The sequence below is a fragment of the Lissotriton vulgaris genome, chromosome 1_1 (genome assembly GCF_964263255.1).
Source record: "Lissotriton vulgaris chromosome 1_1, aLisVul1.2, whole genome shotgun sequence".
In the NCBI taxonomy this organism is placed as follows: Eukaryota; Metazoa; Chordata; class Amphibia; order Caudata; family Salamandridae; genus Lissotriton; species Lissotriton vulgaris.
In genome coordinates this window covers 2,143,207,450-2,143,232,783 of record NC_141685.1, presented here as the reverse complement: position 1 = coordinate 2,143,232,783, position 25,334 = coordinate 2,143,207,450, and the positions used below count along the sequence as shown (strand labels likewise).

Sequence of the window (25,334 nt, the reverse complement as noted above, 5' to 3'; positions counted from 1 at the left end):
TCGCAAACGGGCAGATTCTCAGAATCTGCCCCTTTGCGACTGGTATTTTTGCATTTGGGATGCAACATCCCAAGTGCAAAAATCGCAATTAAGGAATCTCTAAATTGAGATTCCTTAAATTGCGATTGCATTTAAGGAATCCCAAATTGAGATTCCTTAAATGCAATGCATCAAACAAAAAAAATAGCGATTTCACAAATAGGAGTAGCAAATTACCATGAAGTTGAGCTTCATGGTAATTTGCAAAAACATTGAAAAATGCACTAAAGTGTATTTTTCAAAAGTTCCATTTTACACACACACATGCCCTTAGGGCATGTGTGTGTGCAAGATGTACCCATATGCAGATTTCAGGGGTGCAACAGGGTGTCCTTTGGACACCCCTGCACCCTTGAAATTGCATTCTCAATTTGCGATTCGCTAATTGCGAATCGCAAATTGAGAATGTCTTCCCATTCATTCCTATGGGCCTCTAGGCCCATAGGAATGAATGGGGAGGTATTCCTTAATTGCGATTCGCAATTTGCTAGTCGCAATTAAGGAAAGTGTAGGAATCGCTATTTTGATAGCGATTCCTACATGCATAGGCTTTTGCGATTCCTAAATAGCGATTCCTTAAAAATCGCTATTTAGGAATCGCAATTCCATCTGTTGATGCATCTGGCTGTTAGTTCTTACAGTTCTCATGAGCCGGTCTTGTGAGGACCCAAGACATCTTGTTGGTACATATGGGGAGATGAGGACTCTGATTTTAAGAGGGCCCCTGCAATTCATTGCTTTATGAGCCAACAAGAGTTATTTAAATTTGTTTCTGGCATTAATAGACAGCCAGTGAAGCCGTTTCAGGGGCGCCTTTACTGATTCATGTCTTGGGATTTTGAGGAGTAGCCTGGCCGCCACCTTTGGTGTGACCTGCAGTCTATCTGTGACATATTTTGGTGAGCCCAAATACAGGGATTGTGTAGCACTACCAGCATTGCTGACCCTGCATATTAGTGGTAACACGAGCTCATCGTTTATTACTTAGCAAAAATGTGTGGGAATGAGGGAGGGGAGGCAGGAGGGCAAGCTGGAGGGAGTAGCTTACATAAAAGAGGGGTTTAAAAATGTACTTTACCCGGGGGCTAAAATACTTTGATATGGGCCTGACAGCCATTTTTATTATGATTGTGTAGACAAAGGTTAGATAACTAGACACACAATCCAATGTACAGTACTTGAATATAAAATAAGCATCTAATTCTGTCTATTCCATTGTTTTTCATCTTTGTTAGATGAGTGCTGGGTTGGACGGTCCGTTGTATGTAGTAGAGCCCATGTTAAGGATTCAACCCAAAATTCTACAATGTTGGAAGCCTATGAGGCGGTCTTTTGTGTCTTTTGATTCAGGGACCGGATATATCAGCACTGAACATTTCAAAAAGGTAATGAATAATGACAAATATTTTTTTGTCAATAATCCAAATAAAACATTTCAAATGTTATCTTTTTGTCACTGTGAGTTGTTAACCTGAGAAGGGTGCATGTGGGAATGGATCTGTCTTCTTGCTTCGAACACCAGGAACAGCAGCCGTCCTTCCACTTGTACCAGGGGCTGCTCTAGGCTCATAGTGGCCCTGGGCAGGGAGCGTAGGTAGGGGGCCCCGGAAGAGGTGGTCTGGGCGGGGCGGAGTGCAGAGGCCAGTGAAGAGGGGGGGGTCAGGGTGTTTGGAAGTGGAACAGAGCCAGAGGCCACCAAATCCCTGCCAGGGGCCGCCACGCAAATATGTATCCATCCTCAGAGGATTATTATATTAAGGATTTATATTGGCGTGGTGGCCCCTGGGGTTTGGTGGTCCTGTGCAGGTGCACAGTTTGCACATGCCTTAGGCCGCCCCTGCTTGCACCTTGAGGTAAAGCCCATGGGCTACTCCCTCCAGTCCCTCGGATTCTATTCTTACTCAAGACTATTTTATAATTTATGATTCAAGAAATGATTATAGTAGCTTAATATATTTCGCTTTGAGAAGCAACAACTAAACAACTAGTATTGATATTCAGAAGAGGTGGTTGCGTCTTGCTCTAGCACCTATCATGGTTGGAATGTAGGAGATGTGCAAAAGATGCAGAATATTCATGGTATATGTTCTGCACAGTAAGCTCCCTTCTTAGGGCTGGCTTTGTGCCTGCTGCTTGAGCATTTATAGGACAGATCCGTTTTCGGCTATCAGGCAGGTACAGCAGGTTCAGCAAATCGATTGTTTCCAAATCATCACATATAGTTAGAGCGGGGTTTGGGGCAGATACCTCCTCGTGATTGAATAGCTTGCTTGTCTATTTCAAATCCCTGCTTTCTTGCTATTTTTTTTATTTGTCCCACCCTAAGTAGCTTTCCGGTTTCACCCCTCTCTCTCCACATTTTTTTCCCACCCCTGACATTCAATATCATCTTTAGATCTTGGAGCCCAGCAACTGCACAATGCTGTTTGGCCACTTGCATTTACTTCCCTCCTCGATCTCACCGCCTAGTCTCTCCCACTTTAAGGGAGTCCTCGCCTCTTTTCCTCTAGTCACTGTCCCTGCTCAGCATCAGACAACTACTTACAATTACTTACTTTAGACAGCTAAAGTGCATCAGTATAATATATATATATATATATATATATATATATATATATATATATATATATATATATATATATATATATATCCAACGTAACAGGTTTCCCCCAAGGAAGAGCCACGAAGCAGGTAGGTACCATTTCGCTTTATTTCAGGAAGCTACAGCAGAGGTGGCCGAACAGACACCTTGAATATCCATTGCCTGACGCGTTTCATGCTCGACAGAGCATTTCTTCAGAGGCATATTGTCCTTTACCAGCGTGTGATCTGTATTCAAATTTATTAACTCCACCTGCCCCAGTGGGCGTTGGCTCACGCTGAGCCTGATGGTACTTGCAGTGTTTATCAGTCTTTAAGATCAGTTTGCCACACGCGGTTGAAATTGACACAAGTATTTCCACAGTGGGTTAGGGGAAAGTTCAACTCACGCTGTGCTGCATTTTGATGTCTCCTGAAAACGACCTGTTCTGCCAAAAGCGCCATAGTCGGGTGACTACAGCGCAGACCACATTCATGCGGCAGGGCTTCTTCCGCGGCCGGGACTAGCCGCAACAAATCCAACGTAACAGGTTTCCCCCAAGGAAGAGCCACGAAGCAGGTAGGTACCATTTCGCTTTATTTCAGGAAGCTACAGCAGAGGTGGCCGAACAGACACCTTAAATATCCATTGCCTGACGCGTTTCATGCTCGACAGAGCATTTCTTCAGAGGCATATTGTCCTTTACCAGCGTGTGATCTGTATTCAAATTTATTAACTCCACCTGCCCCAGTGGGCGTTGGCTCACGATGAGCCTGATGGTACTTGCAGTGTTTATCAGTCTTTAAGATCAGTTTGCCACACGCTGTTGAAATTGACACAAGTATTTCCACAGTGGGTTAGGGGAAAGTTCAACTCACGCTGTGCTGCATTTTGATGTCTCCTGAAAACGACCTAATCTGCCAAAAGCGCCATAGTCGGGTGACTACAAGCCAGACCACATTCATGCGGCAAGGCTTCTTCCGCGGCCGGGACTAGCCGCAACAAATCCAACGTAACAGGTTTCCCCCAAGGAAGAGCCACGAAGCAGGTAGGTACCATTTCGCTTTATTTCAGGAAGCTACAGCAGAGGTGGCCGAACAGACACCTTGAATATCCATTGCCTGACGCGTTTCATGCTCGACAGAGCATTTCTTCAGAGGCATATTGTCCTTTGCCAGCGTGTGATCTGTATTCAAATTTATTAACTCCACCTGCCCCAGTGGGCATTGGCTCACGCTGAGCCTGATGGTACTCGGCACCTCTGCTGTAGCTTCCTGAAATAAAGCGAGAGATCAAAATGCAGCACAGCGTGAGTTGAACTTTCCCCTAACCCACTGTGGAAATACTTGTGTCAATTTCAACCGCGTGTGGCAAACTGATCTTAAAGACTGATAAACACTGCAAGTACCATCAGGCTCAGCGTGAGCCAACGCCCACTGGGGCAGGTGGAGTTAATAAATTTGAATACAGATCACACGCTGGTAAAGGACAATATGCCTCTGAAGAAATGCTCTGTCGAGCATGAAACGCGTCAGGCAATGGATATTCAAGGTGTCTGTTCGGCCACCTCTGCTGTAGCTTCCTGAAATAAAGCGAAATGGTACCTACCTGCTTCGTGGCTCTTCCTTGGGGGAAACCTGTTACGTTGGATTTGTTGCGGCTAGTCCCGGCCGCGGAAGAAGCCCTGCCGCATGAATGTGGTCTGCGCTGTAGTCACCCGACTATGGCGCTTTTGGCAGATTAGGTCGTTTTCAGGAGACATCAAAATGCAGCACAGCGTGAGTTGAACTTTCCCCTAACCCACTGTGGAAATACTTGTGTCAATTTCAACCGCGTGTGGCAAACTGATCTTAAAGACTGATAAACACTGCAAGTACCATCAGGCTCAGCGTGAGCCAACGCCCACTGGGGCAGGTGGAGTTAATAAATTTGAATACAGATCACACGCTGGTAAAGGACAATATGCCTCTGAAGAAATGCTCTGTCGAGCATGAAACGCGTCAGGCAATGGATATTCAAGGTGTCTGTTCGGCCACCTCTGCTGTAGCTTCCTGAAATAAAGGGAAATGGTACCTACCTGCTTCGTGGCTCTTCCTTGGGGGAAACCTGTTACGTTGGATTTGTTGCGGCTAGTCCTGGCCGCGGAAGAAGCCCTGCCGCATGAATGTGGTCTGCGCTGTAGTCACCCGACTATGGCGCTTTTGGCAGATTAGGTCGTTTTCAGGAGACATCAAAATGCAGCACAGCATGAGTTGAACTTTCCCCAAACCCACTGTGGAAATACTTGTGTCAATTTCAACCGCGTGTGGCAAACTGATCTTAAAGACTGATAAACACTGCAAGTACCATCAGGCTCAGCGTGAGCCAACGCCCACTGGGGCAGGTGAAGTTAATAAATTTGAATACAGATCACACGCTGGTAAAGGACAATATGCCTCTGAAGAAATGCTCTGTCGAGCATGAAACGCGTTAGGCAATGGATATTCAAGGTGTCTGTTCGGCCACCTCTGCTGTAGCTTCCTGAAATAAAGCGAAATGGTACCTACCTGCTTCGTGGCTCTTCCTTGGGGGAAACCTGTTACGTTGGATATAAATATATATATATATATATATTTTTTTTTTTTGCATCAGTAAATATTTAGCACATCAGTGGTTAAAACACGAGTTTCCCAAATTCAAGACGTTTTTAAGACAGGGAGACTCTTGAGTTTCTCTGCTTTTGCAAACCTTTTTTGAAAATTGCTAAAATGATTTAGGGATTCAGCGCCTCTGTGGAATATCTCTGTCTTGAAGTTTACAGTTCGAATCCTGTCACTGCTTTTATTTTGAAAATATCCCCTATTGTCGCTCATCAACCTACCTTGCCTCACCAACTGTATTCTCCCTTTGATCCCTGTATACCTCCCTCTTGGCTCTTGTTCATCCCTGCAGCCCTGTTCTCTATTTAGTGCCTGTAAGAAAGTGGCAAAGTAAGGTACAGTGTGTACAGTGTCCACAGTCCCCAGAGGTTTGGCAGAGGCTAAAGCTAGATATAACTTACTCTCTAAAGTGGTAGCTTGGTCGAGCAGTAAGGCAGTATCAGAGGACAGTGTAAAGCATTTGTTGTACACACTCAGTCAGCAAATGGTCTCAATGGTTAGAGGCGGCAGACCCGAGAGCAGAGGACGGCCCGGGACCAGGGTTCGATTCCCGGCGCGGCAGGTTTCTGGACCAGGGTCAGCGGACTCGATAATTCTCTCGCCTCGGTGCCCACTCTGATCAGCGATCACACTCGGCAACTCTGGGCATTAGCTTGCCTCATCTTCTGTAACGGCCCCACCAGACCGCCGGGGATGCCTGGTCTCACCCTGGCGATACCCATTAAGGGACCATCTCTCAGGGAAGCCAGGAAGGGTTTCGCAGCGGTCGAAGCGCCTTGGGACCCTCCGGGTAAGTAGTGCGCTATATAAATGCCTATACATTTACATTTACATTTATACACTCAAGAACTGAACTTAAGCCAATTGTTTTGTCTCAAAATAGATAGTTGTTTTATTTTAGAACCAACAAGATATCAACATATACTTTCTAAGAATGAGTTACTTTAGTTAAATACTTTTCAAATAGGCAATAGACTTTTTGATTACAATAGTTACAGTTGTTGCAATATGTAGCACATTTTCGAACACAATGCAACAATCAGCTCAATGGGAATTTCTAGTTAAATGCAATTAGTTACTTTGTAGATTACTTTTCTAACCTCAGGACTGGATTCTAGATTCAGTCCTGGGACATGTCCTGTAAACAGTTAAGTAAAAGCGTTTTGGTTACAGTAGTGAGGTTTAAGAAATATTATATTTTAAAAGTTGACACTTAACCCCTTCGCTGCTAGACCTTTTCCCCTCCTGTGCTAAGCCTTTTTTTGACTATTTAGGGTAGTGTGCGCTTAGGCCCCTGTAACTTTTTGACCACATAAGGTATACACAACAATTTTGCGAACTTTTCTTCCAACATCATGGGGATTCTAAAGATACCCAGGGTTTCTTGGAGGGGTCCCAGAAATACAGTAAAAATGTTGTTTTTTCAGAAAAATTGGAAAAACGGGCTGCAAATGAAGCCTCTGAGTTTTCCCTGCAAATATTATCAAAAAAGGGGCTGTGGGGCTGAAATCACCATTTTCTCACTTTTAGAGGATGACAGTCTTTTGTCAAAGAACCAACATTTTTCACACAGTTTTGGCATTTTTCTGGGACTTAGCCTATTTTTGCTATTTGTAGTGCTTTCAACCTCCTTTCAGTTAATGGTAAAAATGAGTATGAAAGCAACAATGGATCTTGGAAAGCTATACATTTTAGAAAGGTAGACAAAATTCTGAATTCAGAAAGGGGTAATTTGTCTAAATCCATGAAGGTTTCTTTATAGAAACTAACAGTTAAATTAAGGAAATATTAAAAAATAGTTGAAAAAACCAGCCTTTTGTGTTAACGTTTTCACCTGTAACTTCATGTAATTATGACTGCTCTTTGAAAGCAATATACCGTTACATCCGCTGGACCTTCCTGGTTGTGGGGATATATAGGACTTGTAGGTTCACCAAGAACCCGACGAACCCAGAGTCAGAAACAGTGCGACAACTTGCAATGGTATTTTATTAGGTACCGGGTATAGTGTAATTATTCTTGGAAATGTATACATGGAAAAATCGGTATGAAAGACACCTATGTATTTCTGAAATGGGTGCAAATTATAGAGTTTATAAACAGTACATATTTGCACATTTATTTTCAAAACTGGGAGTACTCATATTAGCATGTGAATTATTGGTCATTTTTAAAAATGACCTCTTTTTTACACAACGTCTTTCATTTGGAAGGGTGAAATGAATGAAAACTCAATAGGTAATAACAGTTGATTTACAAATCTGAATTACCCTAAGTCTCCTGATAAAATGGTACCTCACTTGTGTGGGTCAGCCTTGTTCCCGCGAGAGGAAACTGCGCAAAATGCAACGTGGTCACACCTCAATCTCGCAGTGAAAAATGACCCTTTTTTTGCAAAGTGCCTAGCTGTAGTTTTTTAACCCTAGCTCTGCCGGCACCTAGGGAAACCTAGCAAACCTATACAATTTTTTGAAGTAGACACCCAGGGGAATCCAGGATGGGGGACTTTAGTGCCTCCCACCAGGTTCTGTTACCCAGAAACCCTTGCAAACCTAACAAATTGACAAAAAAACTAATTTTCACCACATTTCTGTGGAGGAAAGTTCTGGAATCTGCTTGGATCCACAAATTTCCTTCCACCCTACGTTCCCCAAAGTCTTCAGAGAAAAATGGTACCCCACTTGTGTGGGTTGGCTTAGTGCCTGCGATAGGAAACGGCCCAAAACGCAACATGGTTACACCTCAATTTCACAGTAAAAAATGACCCTTTTTTGGCAAAGTTCCTAGTTGTAGTTTTTGAACCCTAGCTCTGCCGGCACCTAGGGAAACCTAGAAAACGTATACATTTTTGAAAACTAGACACACAGGGGAAACCAGGATGGGGTGACTTGACTGCCTCCCACCAGGTTCTGTTACCCAGAAACCCTTGCAAACCTAAAACATTTACAAAAAAACAAATGTCTGTTGTAGAAAGGTCTGGAATTTGCGTGGATCCACAAATGTCCTTCCACCCTCGTTCCCCAAAGTCTTCCGAGAAAAATGGTACCCCACTTGTGTGGGTAGGCCTAGTGCCTGCGATAGGAAACGGCGCAAAATGCAACATGGTCACACCTCAATTTCACAGTAAAAAAATGACCCTTTTTTGGCAAAGTGTTTAGCTGTCGTTTTTTAACCCTAGCTCTGCCGGCACCTAGGGAAACCTAGCAAACCTATACATTTTTTAAACGTAGACACCCAGGGGAATCCAGGATGGGGTGACTTGACTGCCTTCCACCAGGTTCTGTTACCCAGAAACCCTTGCAAACCTAAAAAATTGACCAAAAAAACACATTTTCACATATTTCTGTGGAGGAAAGTTCTGGAATCTGCGTGTATCCACAAATTTCCTTCCACCCTGCATTCCCCAAAGTCTTATGAGAAAAACGGTACCCCACTTGTGTGAGTTGGCCTAGTGCCTGCGACCAGAAACGGCGCAAAACGCAACATGGTCACACCTCAATTTCGCAGTGAAAAATGACCCTTTTTTGGCAAAGTGCCTAGCTGTAGTTTGTGTACGCTAGCTCTAATGGCACCTAGGGAAACCTAGAAAACCTATACATTTTTTAAAACTAGACACCCAGAAGAATCCAGGATGGGGTGATTTGACTGCCTCCCACCAGGTTCTGTTACCCAGAATCCCTTGCAAACCTAAAAAATTGACAAACAAAAACATATTTTCTCCACATTTCTGTGGAGGAAAGTTCTGGAATCTGCGTGGATCCACTAATTTCCTTCCACCCTGCAATCCCCAAAGTCTTCGGACAAAAATGGTAGCCCACTTGCTTGGGTTGGTCTAGTGCCTGCGACAGGAAACGGCGCAAAACGCAACGCGGTCACACCTCAATTTCGCAGTGAAAAATGACCCTTTTTTTGCAAAGTGCCTAGCTGTAGTTTTTTAACCCTAGCTCTGCCGGCACCTAGGAAAACCTAGCAAACCTATACATTTTTTAAAAGTAGACACCCAGGGGAATCCAGGACGGGGTGACTTGACTGCCTTCCGCCACGGTTCTGTTACCCAGAAACCCTTGCAAACCTAAAAAATGGACAAAAAAAACACATTTCTGTGGTGGAAAGTTCTGGAATCTGCGTGGATCCACAAATTTCCTTCCACCCTGTGTTTCCCAAAGGCGTCTGAGAAAAATGGTACCCCACTTGGGTGGGTTGGCCTAGTGCCTGCGACAGGAAACGGCGTAAAATGCAATGTGGTCACACCTCAATTTCGCAGTGAAAATGACCCTTTTTTGGCAAAGTGCCTAGCTGTAGTTTTTGAACCTTAGCTCTGCCGGCACCTTGGGAAACCTAACAAACCTATACATTTTTTAAAACTTGACACCCAGGGGAATCCAGGATAGGGTGACTTGTCTGCCTCCCACCAGGTTCTGTTACCCAGAAACCCTTGCAAACCTAAAAAATTGTCAAAAAAACACATTTTCTCCACATTTCTGCGGTGGAAAGTTCTGGAATTTGCATGTATCCACAAATTTCCTTCCACCCTGCGTTTCCTAAAGTCTTCGGAGAAAAATGGTACCCCACTTGTGTGGGTCGGCATAGTGCCTGCGACAGGAAACGGCTCAAAACGCTGTATATGCAAAGTAACAACCTAGGCAATCAAAATTTAGACAAACACAATTGATAAAGAATAGTAAACAACTAGCTACAACTGACTAAAAGACATAATTTTTTATTAAAACAGTAAACAGTTCGTAAGCATAATACACAGTTTAAGAAAGTCACAAAATTATTCAACAAGTTAAAAATAAATTATACAGTAAACAGCAAATTCATTATCTATAGTAGATGAGTGGCAAGGTTATATGACTCATATGACTTTCTTAAACTGTGTATTATGCTAATGAACTGTTTACTGTTTTAATAAAAAATTATGTCTTTTAGTCAGTTGTAGCTAGTTGTTTACTATTCTTTATCAATTGTGTTTGTGTAAATTTTGATTGCCTAGGTTGTTACTTTGCATATACATTGTTTTCCCTGACCTAGGAATTATACAATTCATACCTTCAGGGGGTCCTTGCTAAATATACTCGAACGGCTCAAAACGCCACATGGTCACACCTCAATTTTGCAGTGAAAAATGACCCTTTTTTTGCAAAGTGGCTAGCTGTAGTTTTTGAACCCTAGCTCTGCCGGCACCTAGGGAAACGTACCAAACCCACACATTTCTGGTAAGTAGACACCTGGGGTCTTCCAAGGAGGTATGGCTTGCATGGATTCCCCAACGTCCCCTTACCCAGAATCCCTTGAAAACCTCAAGTTTAGCTGAACAAATCAATTTTTTCACACTTTTTTGTGTGGGAAAGTGTGGCATCACCGGGCTCAAACAAATTTCCTACCACCCAGTGTTCCCCCAGGTCTCCTGATAAAAATGGTGCCTCACTTGTTTGGAAGGCGGAAGTACCTGCGACAGGCAAGGGCCCAAAACGTAGTGAGGCAACATCAAAATTGCCTATCTCGAAAACACCTGCTTTTGCAAGGGGGTCACCTGGGTTTTTGGCCCCGTGCTCGACTGGCATCTAGGGAAACCTACCAAACCCATACATTTCTGGAAAGTTGACACCCGGGGACTTCCAAGGAGGTATCGCTTGTGTGGGTCCCCCAACGTCCCTTTACCCAGAATCCCTTGCAAACCTCAATATTAACTAAAAAAATCAGTTTTTTCACACATTTTTGTGTGGGAAAGTGTGGCATGACTGGGCTCACACTAATTTCCTACCACCCAGCATTCCCCCAGGTCTCCTGATAAAAATGGTGCCTCACTTGTGTGGGAGGCGCAAGTACCCGCTACAGGCAAGGGCCCAAAACATTTTGAGGCAACCTCGAGATTGCCTATCAAAAAACGTTTTGGGCCCTTGCTGTGATGGTTCAGTATATACAATTGAATTAGCAAGTGATTTCACAAAAATGAAATGCACTGTTAATAATTGAAAGGACGAGAAACTGAACCATTGACTCACAGCTCGTGAGCTGTAGAGCCACGACAAGGCACCAACCTCTTTACAGGCCATTCATACACCTTTCATACATGTGACACATACAAAACATTCACACCCCCAGCCGCGGACCCATCACATTACAACACTTCAGCAGACAGCGCCATTCAAGGGCCCATCACTTTCACATGCCCACATTCCTGACACAGCCACTACACAAACTGATGGATTGCATGGAGTGGCGCTCAGCTAGCAGTGTGAGTAGTGAGCAGCATCAAGTCACTACTCACACACCACCAGCCGAGCGCCAGTCCATGCACACCGCCAGCCAAGCGCGACTCCACGCACACCGCCAGCCAAGCACCAGTCCACGCACACCGCCAGCCAAACACCAGTCCACACACACCGCCAGCCAAGCGCCAGTCCACGCACACCGCCAGCCAAGCACCAGTCCACCCACGGCGCCAGGCAAGCGCCAGGCCACACACACCGCCAGCCAAGCACCAGTCCACACACACCGCCAGTCAAACGCCACTCCAAGCACACCGCCAGCCAAGCACCAGTCCAGGCACACCACCAGCCAAGCACCAATCCAAACACACCGCCAGGCAATCGTCAGACCACGGACACCGCCAGCCAAGGGCAAGACGACGCACACCGCCAGCCAATCACCACTCCACACAAACCGACATCACATTTAAGATTTTTTTTAAATATAAATAAGAAAACACAAACAAATTGCAAATTGATACAAATCTACTAACACAACAACTAAAACTAAATACACTACACAAATGCCAACTTTGAAACTGAACATAAATTGTTAAACAATAGAAGCAAGGCAGTTCCCTTTACCACTCATGGATGCTCCTAAAAATGATTTTGCGTGTGGTACATTCTAAAACAAGCAGGCACGCACAGCCCAGGGTTAGAAGGACACTCGGGGCAGTACAAATGAACCTCCTTCCGCAAACCTCTTCGCCAACAGACTCTACATCTCCGACTTGGAAAGTCTTTTGAGGATGTAGGAGGAATGTGATCAGGAAAGTGGCGATCTTTCAATCTAGCAACATCCTCCACCACTCCAACTCTAGGAACACTTGCCTGTTCCACCAAAACAAGGCTGCCTGTTACAGACTCCTGAAACTTTACAAAAGTCATCTTTGACTGAGGACAAGATTCCTGGAACACAACAAAAGCATTAAAGGTTGCCAAGTGGAAAAGATGGATAGCTAACTTCTTGTACCAAATGTAAGCCTTACGTAGAGCAGCATACGGTTCCAACCTCTGATCTACTCTGTCAACACCACCCATGTGCCTATTATAGTCTAAAGTGCACACAGGTTTGCGCGCTTTAGCAACCTCACCCCAAACAGTCACCGGTTCAGTGCTTTCATCATGGATGGTAGTCCACATGTAGACATCTCTCCTGTCTGAAAACTTCACAGCTAGAAGCTCCTCGCAATGAAAATGCAGTGCACTGTCCCCGGACAATCTTTTGGGTAATGGGACGTTGACAAACAAGTTATTTTGGGAAACCTTTACGGTTAGAGCGGATTGTGCCACTTGCAACAGTGTCCACTTTGGCCAATTCCCTGAACAACCGCACACCAGTGTAGAGGTTATCTACATATAAATGATGGCCTTTGTTAAATAATCCTCTACCAAGTTCCCACACAATTTTCTCAGTCACTCCAAAAGTGAACGGACAACCAGGGGGTTACTCCTGGATTCCTTACCGCAGTACACCCTGAAATTAGATACATATCCAGTCAGACTGTCACACAGCATATACAGCTTAATTCCATAGCGTGCCCTCTTACTAGGAATGTATTGCCTAAAAACCAAGCGGCCCTTGAACAACACCAAAGACTCATCCGCTGCAATTTCTTTCCCTGGAGCATAGATCTCAGAAAATCGATCAACAAAGTGATCAATGACAGGCTCAATCTTGAAAAGACGGTCACAATCAGGGTGATCTCGTGGCAAAGCTAAACCATTATCGACAAAATGCATCATCCGAAGCAGAAGCAAATACCTATCATGACTCATGACTGACGGAAATATAGCAGTTGCCATCAAGGGACCAGTAGACCAATATGAAGCCATTGATGGCTTCCTAAGCAAGCCCATCAAAAAAGTTAAACCCAAGAATTTCTTCATCTCTTCCAGCTTTGTGGGAGTCCACCGGGTAGCTCTAGCGTGGGGCTTAAGGCTGGCACTTTTCTCCCTCTAAAACTGTTTGGCATACAAATCAGTCTGCTCAACAATCTCTGCCATAAACACATCATCCATAAACAACTGAAAAAAATCAATCGGCAAAAAGTTTTCAGTGTTCACCCTACACCCTGGAAACCAGTAAAGTCTGGCAATGCCGGCTGCACCATGCCTGGGGAAACCCAGAGGTCAGCACTTTCAACAGGAAGCCTTGTAGCACTAGGCTGCCGCCCAGCTGCCTCTTGACTCACTATATCAATGGGAAGTCTTGCAGCCCCAGGCTGCAACCCAGATGCCTCTTGTCTCACTATACCGACGGGAAGTCTTGCAGCCCCAGGCTGCAGCCCTGATGCCTCTTGTCTCACTATACCAACAGGAAGTCTAGCAGCCCCAGGCTGCAGCCCAGATGCCTCTTGCCGCACTATTGGCACAGCAATGTCCTCCTCTAACACACCAAAAGTAGCTTCATCAGCACTCAGAGTATCTTCATCATCAGATGATGCCATGTGGAGAGAAAAATCATTACCTGAATCTTCCCCTCCCACCTCTGCCTCAGAATCAGTCAGTCTCTGGACCATGGTCAGAAGAAGAATCAAAAAGCATTCCAACAACTTGCTGAGCAATAATCTGGCGGCTAGCCATTATCCGTACTAAGAAAGGAGACTGCACAAACAAGTTGACAACCAACACTGTGCAAAGTAAGTAAATAAACGTGTGCCTTTATCACAAAGATCTATATACTGAAAAACTATACAATTCACTTACAAGGGACAGCTACACTCACCAGCACCTACTCTGCAAAGACACAGCAAATAGTCAACGATATTCCACTAGAAAGAAGAAAAAAAACACAAATCTACAGAAAACAAAATACACATCAAGCACTAATGCAAAACATTTTTTACAATCACAAAAAACAGAAACCAAACATACTGGTATTATTACACACTTTGCAAAAAACACATTTACATTGAAATTGTACAAAAAAGTTCTCTTACCAAACACATGCAACTACTCTAACAGCAGAACCACCAGTAACGAAACCGCAAACTGCAACAGTCTAAAGAGGAAAAGCCTTGAATAAGAACAAAAAAGGGCGAAATAAAACATTACAATTCACAAGAAATAAAAACAATACACATTATAACATCCTATGTCACAGGCTATGTCACTACACAAATGGGGGCAGAAAGGGCTGAATACACATAAACAAATATATGTCCCCTGGAACCAAGCACAATATTTATTTTTACATCCCTGGCACTAGTGGGCTTTTCTGCCCCCCGCCCCACCCCCGGGCCAGAAATGCCAAAAATATAGGTAATCTATCCCCAAGGGGGGGCAGAAACGTCTAACAAATTAATTAGGCACATAAGGAAGTGACCCTTGCCCAAGGGGTCGCATTCCATTTCAAATATAAAACACTCCCTGGTGTTTTCTGCCATCCCCTGGGGGCAGAAAGGGCAAATAAAGAAACCAATCTGCCCCCCGGGGGGCAGAATATACTAAAAAACCAAAATGGCCCCTGGAAGCGACTGGTCACTTCCAATTAAAAAAAACAATTCCCTGGCTCTAGTGGGCTTTTCTGCCCCCCTGGGGCCAGAAACGCCAAAATACTCAGGCTGTCTGTCCCCACGGGGGGCAGAATATAATTTTTTTTAATTGGGCCCCCAGGAAGCAACCCTTGCCTAAGGGGTCGTTTCCATTTAAATTTAAAAGAATTCCCTGGCGTCTAGTGGGCCCAAGGAAGCGACCTTGCCCAAGTGGTCGCTTCCGATTTAACTAAAAACAATTCCCTGGCTCTAGTGGGCTTTTCTGCCCCCCCCCTGGGGCCAGAAACGCCAAAAAATCATGTCTTTCCCCAGGTGGGGAGGGGGGGGCAGAATATATATTTTTTAAAATATGGGCCCAAGGAAGCGACCCTTGCCCAAGGGGTTGCTTCCGATTTCACTAAAAGCTAAATCCCTGGCTCTAGTGGGCTTTTCTACCCCCCCCCCCCCCGGGTCCAGAATCGGCAAAAAAATGCCCGATCTGTTCCCGGTGGGGGTCAGAAAAGTCAGAAAATTGATTTACCCCCTTAGGAAGCGACCCTTGCCCAAGGGGTTGCTACCTGTGCACAGTTTAAAGTAAAAAACAAATCCCTGGTGTCTAGTGGGGCATTCCTGGTGCATGATCGCGACGCTGTGTGCGATCGTGCACCAGGAATGCCCTGCATTGGGACATCAGGGAAGAGGAAACACTGTTTCCTCCCTCCCCGATGCCTCAAGGCACCCAGAAAAGGCCCCACCGGAGACCCAAAACCTACCTGCGATCGCTGGACGCTCTCGAAACAAATGGTTTCCAGCTCGTCTAGCGCTTCCTGATGACGTTGGCGCGCGCTGTGTGTGCTGACATCATCAGAAAGCGTGGGGGGGCTCGAGGTGGCAGCAGAAGCACTTCCTCTGCCATCCCTGTTGGTGTGGGCACAATCGATGCCCTAAGGGGGAGCGCCAGCGCCCCCCCCGGGGGCTGTGCTGATGACAGAGCGGTTCCGTCATCTGCACAGCCAAACCGATGCTGATGACGGAACCGCTCCGTGATCAGCATCGAAGGGGTTAAAAACTTTTTCACACAGAATCACCAATGTTATCCTATGGGAGGAAATTCACTTAGCAGGTAAATAGTGTTATTGTTACTTTTTCTTACTCGGTGTTAGATCCTGGATCCAGCACTAGTGTATCTCCTGTAAACAGTTGAAAGAATAAGTTTAAGTCATACAGGCGATTTTTAAGGAATATTTGTAGTTTGTCAAAATCTACACATAAAAACTTTTCTGGTGAAAACCAGACAATGGATTCCTATTGAAGGAAATTCAAGTTACTGGTAAGTACAGTTAAAATTACTTTTCAGGGTCAGTGCTGGGCTGAAAGATGCAGAACTGGGTTCTCTCCTGATAACAGGTAAGTAAATCGGAATTCGTTGTTCAGCTGATTTTAGATGAATATTTTAAAGTTTCAAAACTCCACACTTAGAAGAATTTTCAAGTGAAACCAGTCAATGTTATCCTATGGAGGAAAGGTGAGTTATCGGTTTTTGGGTAAGTACTCGACTGGCAGAGTTAAGGTTCTTGGCATAGACTCAGGGGTCTCCCAGGGTCAGGTAGGTACAGTTGGTACACCCTCAGCGGCACAGGGGCAGCCGGGTGCAGAGGTAGTTAGGCCCAATGTTATCCCATGAGAGGCAGGGGGCCTGCAGTTGGTGGCTGCTGGCAAGCAGGCCACGCTGCTGTGGGAGCTTGGCTCCTGGTCACTTGCCTAGGGCAAATGGCGAAGTAGGTAAGGACCAAGGTTGCACTACCAGGGGCACTCGGGCGGCTGGGTGCAGGGTGCTTTTGAGCCGTTGGGCACTCAATGTTATTCAATGGAGAACTTGAAAGGTGAACAAAGGCTGCAGGCTCGGGGACGGAGATTCTTCAGGAGCGTCCAACACTTAGAGGGGTAAGTTGGGATCTTGGAGGATAGGTAGGCGCCCAGGAGTTAGGCACAGGGGGCCGTGGGGCGCCGGGTGCAGGGGTGCATTGACGTCGGGAAATCTTACCCTCTGCTGGTCGTGGTTGGAGGGGTCCCTTGCTGTGAGGCTGCAGGCATCGTCTGGGTCATCGAGGAGGGTCCTTGGGCATAGGATTCCAGGTCACAGTCACCGGGGGGACGTCCTCAGGGTCTTTGGTCACTCAGGCACAGGCTGGGCTCGGCGGGTGCAGAGTGGGCTGGATTCGTGGTTCCTGGCTGGCACCAAGGGTATTGCTGTTTGAGCAGAACCACTGCTCATGGGAGTCCCAGTCTTTAAGAGGTTCAAGGCAGGCAGTTCCTCTGGGATTTTCAAGGTTGCTGTCTGCAGGAGACGCCAGGATTTAGCAGGAGCAGGTTCAAGGATCAACATGCCTGTAGTGCTGATGCCAAGTCAGTTGGTGTCGTCCTCTTGTTAGCAGCTGCACAGCAGGTCTTCTTCTTCTTTATCTTCTTTCTTGTTTTTCAAATCGGGACCTGACAAAGGAAAGTTCAGGGTCCCCCTAAATACTACGTTTAGGGCCGTTATAGGTAGGTTGAGGGCAGAGACCAATGAGTCCCTGCCCTGGGGTGAGTACACCCCCTATCCTGATCCTCTCCTGTGGGAGGGGGGCAGGAGCCTATCTCTGATTGGGCAGGGCTCCCACCCTCAAGATGGTCAGAGCCAGGAGTTGTGCTTCACCTCGCCTCTCCCACCTGAGGGGTGGAATTGGCACAGGCTGGCACACCCCCTTTCCTCCCTGAGGGTTTCCGCCAGTCTAAGAGCAAGTGGCCTGGAGAAACTCACAAATGCGGCATGCCTTTGAAGCTTCCCCTGTCCATCCTGGGGGAGGAGACCTAGCACCTCGCCCAGGACGTGCATTGTTGCAGGCCCAGGAGAGCGGATGGCTCTCTACCTAGGGGTCCAGCAACATGTCTGCTGTGTGGCAGCCTAGGCAGCCTCTCAGACAAGACGTGGATTGTAGGTTAGGTTTCAGGGGGCATCTCTAAGATGCCCTCTGTAGTGCATTTTACATTAAATCCCACACTGGCATTTGATATTTGATATTTATTGAAATTTGTATAGCGCAACTATCGCTCCGGAAGGAGCATCTTGGCGCTGAGCAAAACAAAGAAACCCGCATGGCGAGCCGTAGATCAGATGGCTGCGAGGACCGATGAATTCGGCTGAGAGAAAATCCAGGTCTTCAAGAGTTTCCTGAAAAGGCTTTCAGTGGGAGCGTGTCTAAGGTTGAGGGGGAGACCGTTCCATGCCCTAGCCGCCAAGAATGAGAAGGTTTTACCCCCTCTCGTTTTTAGCTTTATTCGAGGGACAGAAACCAAATTGGCTCCTGATGACCTCAAGCAGCGCAATGGAATATAGCGCGAAAAGCGCTTGGTCAGATAAGAAGGGCCAGTGTTCCTGGTGGCTTTGAAGACCGTGACAAGAAGCTTGAAAAGAATTCCTTTGTGGAGGGGCAGCCAGTGGAGAGTGTTGAGGGCTGCAGAGGCCGAGGACCTTCTTGGAAGTTTAAGTACAAGCCTGGCCGCTGCGTGTTGAACACTCTGCAGTTTCTTAAGGGAAGACTTTTTTATTCCTGCCAAAAGGCCATTACAATAATCCAGCCGGGATAGGATCAAGGCCACCGTGACTGATTTCCTGGCTGAAATAGGAAGGAAGTCAAAAAAATTCTTCAGTTGTCTGATGAGACTGAAGCAGCACCCAGCAGTAATGCGCACATGGTCGTCAAAACTGAGAGACGAATCGAATTGGACACCGAGATTGCGGGCCGAGGAGACCGCACTAGGCGGTGCTTCAGAGTTTAGGGGCCACCAATCTTTGGGGGAAAAAAGGATGTCTTTGCCCAAGGGTATTATTTCAGTTTTGGCGCTGTTGCACTTAAGGTGGTTATGGTTAAGCCAAGAAAAGACTTGGGAGAGGCAATTCTGGAATCTAAGGGTAGCGTCGGGGTGTTTTTTATCTATGGTGACGACAAGCTGAGTGTCGTCAGCATAGGAAGTTACAAGGGTTCCGTGGGATTCAATCAGTGAGAGAAGGGGGGCCATGTATATATTAAAAAAAAGAGGGCTGAGGATGGACCCCTGGGGCACTCCAGATGTTATGGGTCTCTCGCCGGAGAGGAATGGACCTAGAGAAACAGTTTGAGATCTATTGGATAGGAATGATGTAATCCATCTTAAAGCAGAACCCGACACACCAATCTCACGCATTCTGTTGATGAGGATGGCATGGGAGATGGTGTCGAATGCTGCAGTTAAGTCGAGCAGGATGAGTACAGCTTGTTTTCCCTCATCCTGCAAGAACTTAATGGTATCCGATAGCTCAATCAAGGCGGTTTCAGTGGAGTGGCCAGGGCGGAAACCTGATTGCTGTGGGTGTAGAATGTGATTGCTTTCCACAAAAGCTTTTAATTCCTCGTGAACTAACTGCTCAGTGATTTTGCCAAGTGCCGGGAGAAGGGAGATTGGGCGCATGTTTGATAGGTCTGTCGGGGATTTGTTCTGTTTTTTCATTAAAGGCTTGACTATGGCCTTCTTCCATTCAGCGGGGACAATGCCTGAATTGAGAGATTTGTTAACAATGGCATTGATTGAGGGGTTGACAGCCTCAATGAGATGGTGGAGAATGATCGGAGGGCAGGAGTCCGTGGGGGCTCCCGATCTGCAGGTCGTAATGGCCTTCTGTGTTTGTGACAGAGAGACTGTAGTGAAATTACACAAGGAGGATGGAGTGGTCTCAGCATCTTGTGTATGGATTGTTGGGGGGGGAAATCCTTATGAATGTTATTGATTTTCTCAATGAAAAAGTCCGCAATTTGGTCACAGAGGGATTGGGATGGAGGGATTTCAAGTACAAGGGCCTAGGGGTGGGTGAAAGACTTAACTATATTAAAGATAGTGTGTTGTTTCTGATTAGCTTCCTCTATAGCTGTGGTAAAAAATTCCTTTTTAGCTTTTTTTTATGTTGTAGAGGTATTGTTTCCTCTGCAGGGTATATAAGGATCTAGCAGTAGGATCGTACGTTTTCCTCCACTCTCTTTCTAGGATCCTGCACTTAAGATGACATTCGGAGAGGGCCTGGGTGTACCAAGGGGCATTGGGCTTTCTTTTGCGGGGAACTGATTTTTGATTAGTTGGATTGGAGTAGACAGAAACCACACTGTCAATCCATGAGTGGAAGTTTTTAGAATCTTGGGATACGTCTCCGAAGATATTAGGGGGGGGGCAAGGGGCTGGGGGTTCAACTTGATGCGCTCGGCCACTTTCTTCCAATTGGTTGAAAAGGGGGTGGGGGAGCACTTAGTGTTCGGTGGCGGTAAGGGGTTTGCCTTGATGGAGAAAGGAATAAAACAGTGATCAGTCCATATTTGTGGAATCGGAGGAGAAACAGTTAAAATAACAGAATTAGTGCAGATGCCGTCTAGCGTGTAGCCGGCCTGGTGTGTAGGAGGGGTGACCAGTTGTGAGAGGCCAAAAATATCGAGTGACTGTCGGAAATTAGAGGTGTGAGGGTCTGTGCAGGATTCCAAATGAAGATTAAAGTCACCGAGAAGGGTGAAAGTGGGGTAGTGGGTCATAAGTGATCCCAAAGTCTCGTCAAGAGAGTCCAAAAAAGTCGTGGCATTCCCAGGGGGTCGGTAGACGAGTCCTCCTGTAAAAGAGGAGGAGGGGTTGATTTGTACCACGAAGCCTATGCCCTCACAGTCTTTGAGAGAGGCCAAATCGAATGTGTGGCATATAAATGATTTCTTGACGATGATGGCTATCCCTCCTCCCCTGCCACCGGCATCAGTGTGGGTTTAATGTGCTGAGAAGTTTGATATCAAACTTGTCAGTCTTCAGTGTAGCCATTACGGTGATGTGGGGTTCGTAATAACAACCTCTCAGCACCATATACTCTTAATGGCATTACTGCACTTACAGTGCCCAGGAATGGCCCTGGGTACTGTAGGGGCACAGGGCTCATGCACCTATGCCCACACCACTGGCATAAGGCATCCAGCTAGAGGGGTGACTGATGTATGCCAGGGCAGTGGGTTTGTGGGCATGGCACACAGGGATGTGTGCCATGTCGACTCTTTGTTTAGTTCTGCACAAGTGCACTCAGCCTGCAAAGGCAGTGTGTGTGTGTCTGGGTGCATGGCCCCTAAGGGTGGCACAATAAGTGCTGCAGCCCTTAACGGTCTTTACTGGTCACAATGCCCTGAGTACCTAGGGTACCATTTACCAGGGGCTGACATGTGGCCAGAGATGCCAATTGGGTTTTAGTTTCAACACAGTTTTAGGGAAGGAACACAGGCCCTGGGCACCTGATTGGCAGGAGCCCAGGGCACACTCAGTCATAGCATATCGGCAATTCGGCAAAAAGTGGGGGCATACCATGCAAGAAAGATGCCACTTTCTCACATGGCCTGATTACGAGTATAGGTGCTATGTAGCGCACCAGAAAAATAACAATTCAAGGGGGTTCATTATTTATTGGGTGAGATAAATAACACCTATTATGAGTTTGCAGGGAATAAGGGGAAAGGATGTAGCCAAATGGCTAGGGTGGTCGATCTTAAATTTGGGGAACTGGGTTCGGGTCTCAGCAATGATGCTCAACATCTTGTGACTCTGGGCAAATCACTTAATCTCCACGTGCCTAACAAAAATTAATGTGTCCTTGTGCAAGCAACTGGTGCTCATGTAAAGCGGTCTGATACCCTATACCTTTGGGTCAAGTTTGCGCTATATAAAACTCTGGGGAAAAAATAAAATAACATGCAGATTTTGGTGTTTAACGCACCAATATCCGCATGATACTGTTAATACTGTATGCTTTTCCCCGATAACATTCGACAAAGGTTGAGTTATTTAATGCAACCCATAATTATCAAAATTGTTAAATACCTTCAAACTCGTAATTCTGACCCATATGTAAACAGGGGGTTACGCATGGGTCGGAATTAACCGACCCACTCGTAATCAGGCCCTCAGTCTTGCCACATGTTATGGCTCCCTTCACCTTCTTTCTCGTCCGCTCACCTGGATTTCTCTCCTTGGCCCTGCCCTTACTTCCTCATCTCTCCACCTTATAGGCGCTCCTCGCTTTCCTGCCTTTGCACTTCTCCCTGCCTTTCTTCCCTGTTGCTGCTTATGTCAGACAAGCCCATTACCTCCTTTTCTGTCTTCCTCATCCGGAGTCACCACCAGGCGAGAGACTAATCTTGTGGATAGAAATGGTATCTGATAGAGACATCTAGCTGTGATTCCTTAACTTTTGAATTCTCCCCAGGCATCAGACTGGATCCGGAAATTTTTCAGCAGTGCCTCTGCACACCGGGAGATTGTGCCTTACGACTCTGTGATGACGAACTCAGTTGTGACGCCAGTGGAGTCATAAGTCCCCTCCAGCCTGCAGACATCAGTTTCTTCTTTTCCTCACTGCAACTCTGATCTGGAGAAGTAGTTCCTCAGGCAGTTTTTTCTGGCCTATTTTGACAGTTTTTGTCGGTTGGGAACAGTGTGCCTTTTTCCCATGTCGTCAGGCTTTAACCCCTTCCATGCGGCCGCGATTCCCCTGGTGTGCTGTAAACAACACGAACAGGGGCGGGCCGTGACGAACCCCAGCCGTCATCACCACACGAGCACCGTAGTGCATGACGGCTGGGGTTCGTCATCAGCATGGAAGGGGTTAAGCCTTGTGGGTGTTGTGGATAACACCACGACTCCAAGGAGTGTGGCTCCTACGAGAAGCTGAAGCTGTAGGTGCTCGAGGAATGCAGTATGAAACTCCTGGAGGCACATCTTTCACTGTCTTCAAAGGGTTCTTCCCGTCCGTAGTTCCGTTCACGGGGCCGTTCGAGGAGCCGGAGCCATTTGAAGGGAGGAGCGTCGCTCTCCTTTGACATCCCAAGGTAAATGCAGGCGCTTACACTCGCGGCACCCCTGACTTCACCTTCTATGTCCGTCCTTGATCAGCCGACTCTGGCAATGATGCCAGTGGCACTGTTTGAGGTTGTGCCATCTCCTCCTATCAGCGTCAAAGCGTTGCCTTCTCAACGTCCGCTGCAGATTGGAAAATACTACCTTTCCTACCGAACACGGCCGGGAAAACACTGGTCAGCTCACTAGTCCTGTCCTCCTTGGACTATTGTAACGCTCTATTCTTAAATGCCCAAGTCCGAGTGACAAATAAGATGCAGTCAATCCAAAATGCAGCCGCACGAATGCTGGCTGGGATCCCCAAGTTCGCACCAGTTACAAACATCATTAGGGATCTCCATTGGCTCCCGATACGCAGCCGTATCAAATTCAAATCGCTGTGTATTGTTTACAAGTCACTCAATAATCAAGGTCCCCACTTTCTCAGACAGAATCTTCTCCATCATGTCCCAACCCGATCTCTTCGTTCCTCTATTCAGAAATTCTTGGCTGTGCCTTGCACTAGAACAGTCACCTGGGGGGACAGGCGTTTCCTGGTTGCCGCCCCTAGACTCTGGAACACCCTTCCTGCACATATCCGAGCAAGTCCCTCCCTGTTCACATTCCGCAAACAGCTAAAGACGTGGTTATTTGACCAATAGCCTTGTATATCTTCTTTACCCCAGTTCCTGATCCATCCCTTAACTAGCGCCGAGACGCCCACGGGTATTCGCCGCGCTCTACAAATGTCAATAAATAAATAAATAAATAAATAAATAAATAAATATGGGGAATATTTTCGTACTGCTTGCCTCTCATGGTGACACGGAGGAATTGGACTTATTCAGGCTATTCCTCAGGCATTCCACCTCTTTTGGAAGATAGTTGGTGGTCTGCACTTAAGGCAGCTAGTGTACTGGAGTTGTCTCTGGGACTTCTTTTCCCTGCTAGCCTTGCTACTGGGGCAAGTTCCTCCTTTGCAGGCATGCTTAGAAGGATGGCTATGGTTTTGGAGTTGTCTCTCCTTATGGTGAAAGAATCTACTGTTGCCCTGATTGATGTGCTTAATCAGGGTCAAAAAGGGATGGAGCCTGTTCTCCCATATAGTTTTTCTCACGCTTTGTGGGATTCCTTTAAGACTTTATTGAGCCTCATTCTAATGAGGCTGTTACTAATATGCTCTTGGACACCTGGGCAAAACCTTACACAGGCCCACCTGTGAATCGCAGATGGCATCGCCCTGCTCCGGGTGACCCAGCTTTCTTCACAAAGCGCTCCACTCCTGAAAGCCTTGTGGTGTAGGTTTAAGCCAGCAGAGTAAACCCAAAGTAGTTTCCCACTACTCTTCCTGACAGAGAAAAGAAAAGGATAGAGGCATTTGAGAAGTCTGTTTTTTCCTTTACAAGTGTCGCCCTTCATCCTTTGAATGGCTCCTCCTGCCTCTTATGCTGCTACTCTCATGCCTTGTGGGAGTCTGTGACCCAAATTTTGCCCATTGTCCTGGAAGAAGCCTGGGCCAGGATATGCAAAATGGAGTGACATGGCCAAGTTCACCATCTGCTGCGGAGTGGATACTACTAACTCCCTCAGCAGAACTATTGGCACCAGTGTGGCCATTTACAGCCATACCTGGATGCAGTCCACTGACTTCTGGGGAGACATCCAGGCCAGTCTTATGGATATGCCACTTGATGGCTCCGGACATTTTGGGATAAAGTGGATTTGGTCCTGGAGCACTTCAAAGATAACAAGGCCACATCACGCTTTCTAGGCCTTTCTGCTCCTCCATGGCAAAAGCCACCAGCAGTTTCACCCCATGAATTGCTATGGTAGGGACTTTGATCTCTCCAACAGCCCCAGCAGGTGCAACAATCATCCCAACCCTTTTGTGACCACGTTACACACAATAGAAGGCAACAGGACCAGCCTGCAGCCCAGTCATCTGTCCCCATACCTGCCAACTCCCAAACATCTTTAGTGTGCCCTTGATGGCACACAGCCACCCCGTCCAAGGAAGGATCCAACATTTTCTGTTATGGTGGCTGGTGATAACCTCCGACAAGCGGGTCCTACAAATTGTTCAACAGGGTTACATCTTACTATTTTCAAACCTTGCCACACCTTCCACCATCTTCAGAATGGCTAACAGAGCCATTTGTCTCTCTTACAGAGACCATCTGTTTCGCTTACAGCAGGAAGTGCAAGCTCTTTTGGTCAAAAGAGCCATAGAAAGGGTCCTGGCACCAGATGTCAGTCGTGGTTGTTATTTCCATTACTTTCTGTGCCGTAAAAGGACTGGGGCCTCCAACCTATATTAAACTTTCGCCCACACAATGCCTTTCTTAAAAGCAACAAGTTCAAGAGGCTCACCCTGGTCCAGGTCTTGCCTGTCCTCGACCCTGGAGACTGGATGGTAGTTCTG

General features: G+C 46.5%; 1 protein-coding gene across 1 annotated transcript in view; it reads left to right on the top strand.

Annotated features, from left to right (window-relative positions):
* EFCAB6 (EF-hand calcium binding domain 6) overlaps positions 1-25,334 on the top strand; it is an 846,383-nt gene that overhangs the window by 719,156 nt on the left and 101,893 nt on the right. The window contains exon 29 of the mRNA XM_086922295.1: positions 1,275-1,424. Within this exon, the coding sequence (XP_086778421.1) occupies positions 1,275-1,424 (150 nt within the window). The remainder of the gene's footprint in view (positions 1-1,274; positions 1,425-25,334) is intronic.